The sequence below is a fragment of the Monopterus albus genome, unplaced genomic scaffold (genome assembly GCF_001952655.1).
Source record: "Monopterus albus unplaced genomic scaffold, M_albus_1.0 scaffold34.1, whole genome shotgun sequence".
Classification (NCBI taxonomy): Eukaryota; Metazoa; Chordata; class Actinopteri; order Synbranchiformes; family Synbranchidae; genus Monopterus; species Monopterus albus.
In genome coordinates this window covers 740,741-745,802 of record NW_018127914.1, presented here as the reverse complement: position 1 = coordinate 745,802, position 5,062 = coordinate 740,741, and the positions used below count along the sequence as shown (strand labels likewise).

The window sequence follows — 5,062 nt, the reverse complement described above, 5'->3', positions numbered from 1 at the left end:
AAATAAGTTAATTCAGCTTCAAACAAGTGAGCTCTCAAGACAGCAGAGGAGTCTGGTGGGGGCTTCTGAATATACAAACCTTATTTCTTGTTGGAAATCTGTGACAAGATAATTCACTGCACTGTGGCTAGCTTTTGTATTTGATCCCCTGGATGACTTAAAATAATACCCTGGAGTGTTCATGTTCATTACACAACTGAGCGAGGGACTTCCCAAGAAGGGCCGAGGGTGTGAATAGATAAGAATGGTGATAGATTCATTTGTATGCTCGCTGGCTGGTTGGCAGGCAGTCAAGATCCACTCCAGAGTTGGGATCAATGAGAGAAAGACACACAAACGCAGGGAGCTCAGTAAGGAGTCTCTTTTTGTGCAGATCTTTTGTCTCCCAGTAATGTCTGGTATGCTGGGGTACAGACTTTGCTCAGTGACCTGATTTCTATGGGGCTGCCGAGGTACCAGCCTGTGTGCATGTGTGTGCGTTCATCTGCTTGCATGTTCTTCCTTTGGATAAGACACAAGACTTAGCCAGACAGAGAGACATAGGCTGAGACTGATCCAGCCAATAAGAGGACAGGAAACACGCACACACACACAGAAAGCCTTGCACAAAGTAAACAAAAAGACCAAGAGTTCCCATAGGGGGAAGAAAAAATAATTGCATGAGGAAATATTCAGTGGGAAAACATGATTCAAGTCAGCACAGTGATTGCAGCCCACAGTGTAGTTAATGCAGTTGATGATTGTTTTATAGGTTTACCAGTTGCAGGATATTAGAAAACCAATGTTTATTTGAACTGCTGAGTATACTGATACTGCAAGACTGAGCAGCTTTAGACCCCATAAGCTTGACTGCTTTGGGGTAAATTAATATAAGACCAAGTCAAAGGAAGGCCTGAGGTCCTTCTTACTCTTCAGACAACCTACCTTGTCTCTGGATAAAGATCCTGAGCAGTGGATGAGCCGTTGACACCGCCTTGCAGAAATTGTCATCATTGTTAATCGGCAGCAGGTCACCGTGGACGTCGGCGTAGCCAATCATCACCTCTATATTAGTGATGCGGTGGATATGAAGAATGAGTTTGTAGAACTCTTCAAATTTGCCAGGCTTGACTCGGTCCACTGAGAACCGGCGGAACTCTGCCCCATACTGGAGAGAAAAAAGATAAAAGACAAAGCGATCACCAAACAGGAAGAGGAAACAGGGATGTCTGACCTCATGCATTTATCTGAGCTGTCTGACTAGCACACGTAAAACTAACAGGGTGGAAGTTGTGGTCAAGACTTTTTGGCACTGGGGAAGCTGTTTCTATACAAACAAATGAAATTAGCTGCACACATTTGCAAAACCAAATGCAGTCAAAAAAACAAAAGGCTAACATATTTCAAACATTTGCATGCTACGTTCTCAAAGACAGCTCAAGGAAGTCTGAAAGCCAGCCAAAATTACAAATACATTCCCCCCAGATTAGCTGTTAATTCATGAGCTGTAGAGGTTTTTGTTAGCTGTGAATAGGGCCGGGGTAGCTGCGTCTCCATTTCCAGCCTTTATATTTAATGTACAGCCATGACAGTGACATCAGTCTTCTTCATCCAACTATCTCCAAAAACCTGAATTAGCCTATTTCCCAAAACGTCAAACAATTATTTTAATGAGTTTACCTGTTGTTTTGGCCATGATCTATAAACTAAATTGATCAGGAAGTGGATTGCTAACCACATTAGCCAAACAGGGAAACCCTGTAGCATTGTGTTAAACTCCACGCAACAATCATGTTATTGCAAGAACAAATTTTAGGTGCACATCACTATCTTTGATTAAGAAAACAGCAGGAGACATGAAGGGGTGGCTTTACAATAACAATACAGACAGAAGAGTAAGCTGTCTCAGCATTTATAAACCACAGTGGCAGGCTGCTCCGCCTCCCACCCACCGTTCATGCACAAGAGCGCACACTTGAACAATTGTGCCACAGCTTTCCCAGCTAGATCACCGCACCACCAAAGGCAGCCATGACTGAGGGTCATGATGGGGTCATCATGTGACTGAGGCAAGTTTGGACACGAATACGTGAGATAAAACTGAGGCGCAAAAGCACAGCAATAAAGCACGGCAACAGACAATCGCAGTAGTGCCGACATCTGAATCACAGAGGTAATTTGTAGACTAAGGTGCTATTTGTTGTAATCATCAGCTCACAGAGGAGGGAAGCTGTCAGCAGAGGAGAAGAGTGCGGAGATGATCTGAGGGGGAAAAAGGGAGGGAGAGAAAAAACTGCTGACAGAGGAGCAGAAGAGACTAGCAGTAGAGAGTGGGAGGAGAGAGGAAGAGCAGGGGATACATTAACTACCTCTGTAATTAGAAGATGACATATGAATTCTAGAGGAAGTATGTTAGGAGACTAGGGGGAACCCAGGCGTGTGTGTCTCTCAGTGTAGGCACGCAAGTGTATTCCTGCTAATTAAACTCAGTCATAAACAAAAGATGACAAGAAGTTGACAAACAGGTTTGTCACTTTTCGGTAGGTGTACTTAACTTTTGGGAAAGTGAAACCCAGACATGAATGAACTATAAATGACACTTCTGCATGCTGCACTTCTGTAATTATACATCTGCACATCAGTGAGCCCTGTCATTGGTCTGAACTGGAATGTTCTCGCAACACTGTTCAGTGTGATTAACCTGTTTTCACAAGGAGAACTCAGCCTGCAGGTACGAGCGAGTCTGAGCATGGGATGATTAATCACAGGGCTAAATAATAAACCCAAACCTAAGAATACCTCACTGCTAACATGACATCACCTGTCCTCCTGGCCTATCAGGGCAAAGTGATGTCGGCAGGTTGAAACTTGTCAGACTTAACTCTGACACAGTGTAGAATATGGAAGCTAACCGACTTCTGTTTTTGCCAACACTGGCTTTGTTCTTCTGTAATGGTGCACCTATCAGGAACAAGTCACATGGTGGAGAAAAAAAAAATTGCCTGCATATTCTTGGAACTTAACAAGATATACAGTCTTCAACATGATGTGCAAAATGACTCAGAATGGTTCAGACCTCAGACTGAGAATACACTGAAACCTTATTCCAAAATTGAGACAAAACCTGGATAAATCAAAGTAAGTAAAAGGAGTGGGAAAAACACGACCCAAACCCTGGCATCCCTTCACACACACACTGTCTGTGATAAGAGCTTTAAGTGAGTGAAAGCAGCCCCTGGTTGAGGCTCCAGCTCAGGCTGCCAGACACTTCCAGTGTTATCCCTGATAAGATTATCACTGGAACAGAAAACCAAACACTAACCAGTGACAACCGGGCACAGCACATGCACCACACTTAACAATGCAGAAAACAGAATCACCAACATCACTTATTGACATTTGAACGACTTAAACTGTTCAGTGCTTTTGAGACATTTCGACAAAAGTTGGGTTTGAGCACTAGAGCTCTGATTTGCGATATGCTTTTGAGGGCTACACAGCCAACCTACCAACTCTAATATGAAGTAGCAGCTTATGATTACTTTTATTGTTATTAATTTGATTATTTAGACCATAAAAAGTCAGCGAACGGTAAAAAAAAAATGTCTGTTACAACTTTCTAGAGCTCAAGGTGAGGTCTTATTTTATCCAAACAACCGTCCAAAACCCAAAGATAGTCAGTTTGCACTGATAGACAATTAAAAAAAAAAAAAAAAAAAATACACCTGAGAAGTTTGCACCAGAAATTACTCAAACAATGAATGAATTATTAAATTACTGCCAAATATTGGTGCTTTGCTTTGCTGAACAGCTCGTTTCATCTCGTACGTGAGGCCTGCTTTAATTCCTATGTCTGTATAGCGTTGAACAGCAATTGACAGATCATATGAAACAACTGCAGTTCATGAGGTTAGGTGAACTGTTTAGATTTGAAGTAAGATCTGAAAATGTCTGCTTGTTTTCCCATCACATACAGAATAACCTGATGTGGTGTCAGGAACTTCATTAATGTTTTTCAACTGGTGGAGCTGTTTGCTAGCTAAGATGTTGCTGTATTCAGATGCCCTCAGCTGACAATTCTCCTTGACTGACTGGATTAACACGTCATGTCTCTTGAGCTCATCCGCTTCTTTCCTTGATTTGGTTAGACTGACCAAAATTGCCCACTGGGAACGACATGAGGTGAAACTCCACTGGTCTCCAGTACACAACAAACAGCTCATAACCAAACCAGAGGGAAAAGAACAAAATGATGTGTTAAGAGTAATGAGTTATATGTGCTCCACAAAGGGTAGTGTGTGATGTGACGTACGACACTGAGTAAGCACTGCAGTGGTTATGTGATGATGCTGTGAAACCCGTTCAAGCCTCGCAGCTCCTGGTTTGTCAGCCCCACCCACAAACAAACTCTCTTCTCTCTGTGGAACAAACATGAAAACAAGCAGTCCCCAGTCACTGCTCCACCACCCCACTGAAACCCAAGAGCCCAAATTACAAGTGAAAAGACCAGTGGATTGCAACGCTTGCCCATCTCGATTTGGTATGTCAAGTGGTGAGCTCATGATTCACAAATGTACAGACGCACTCAGGTGTGCTGGAAAGCACATATGCACGAATGCCACTCATTGTCATTGTATTGGAATTTAGAGAAAAATCTAGGTTACAGGAAGTCCTGTGGCAATAGGACTGTAAATGGCCAAGTGTTAATGTAGTCAGAACTGGATACACGTGTTTATCTGTCATAATTTGAACATGAACAGCTGTGAATTTTTAACCAAACAGTTAAAAACCACACATTAATGGTTAAAAAAAAAGCCCAGCTCAACATTTAGCATGTAAAAATCCTCGACCTAATGTGCTTTTAATGTACGTGATGAGGTTTGGCATTCTGTATTTGTGGTCTCCTTTATATAAGCTGACACTGGTAACTAACTGCTGGTGGCAAACAGGTTAAATGTGTGTGGAACTACTACACTGTCAGCCTCTCTCCCACAAAGCAGTGAAAATGAAAGCATGTGGCACAAACCCAGCAGTGTGAAACAATGGTTCAAAAACATCCGATTTAACAGTTAAAACCTCACAG

At 42.4% G+C, this 5,062-nt stretch overlaps 1 protein-coding gene across 1 annotated transcript in view; it reads right to left on the bottom strand.

Moving 5' to 3' along the window:
- The window catches only part of pard6gb (par-6 family cell polarity regulator gamma b), a 46,309-nt gene that overhangs the window by 21,991 nt on the left and 19,256 nt on the right, over nt 1-5,062 (bottom strand). Inside the window, exon 3 of the mRNA XM_020597490.1 lies at nt 925-1,147. Within this exon, the coding sequence (XP_020453146.1) occupies nt 925-1,147 (223 nt within the window). The remainder of the gene's footprint in view (nt 1-924; nt 1,148-5,062) is intronic.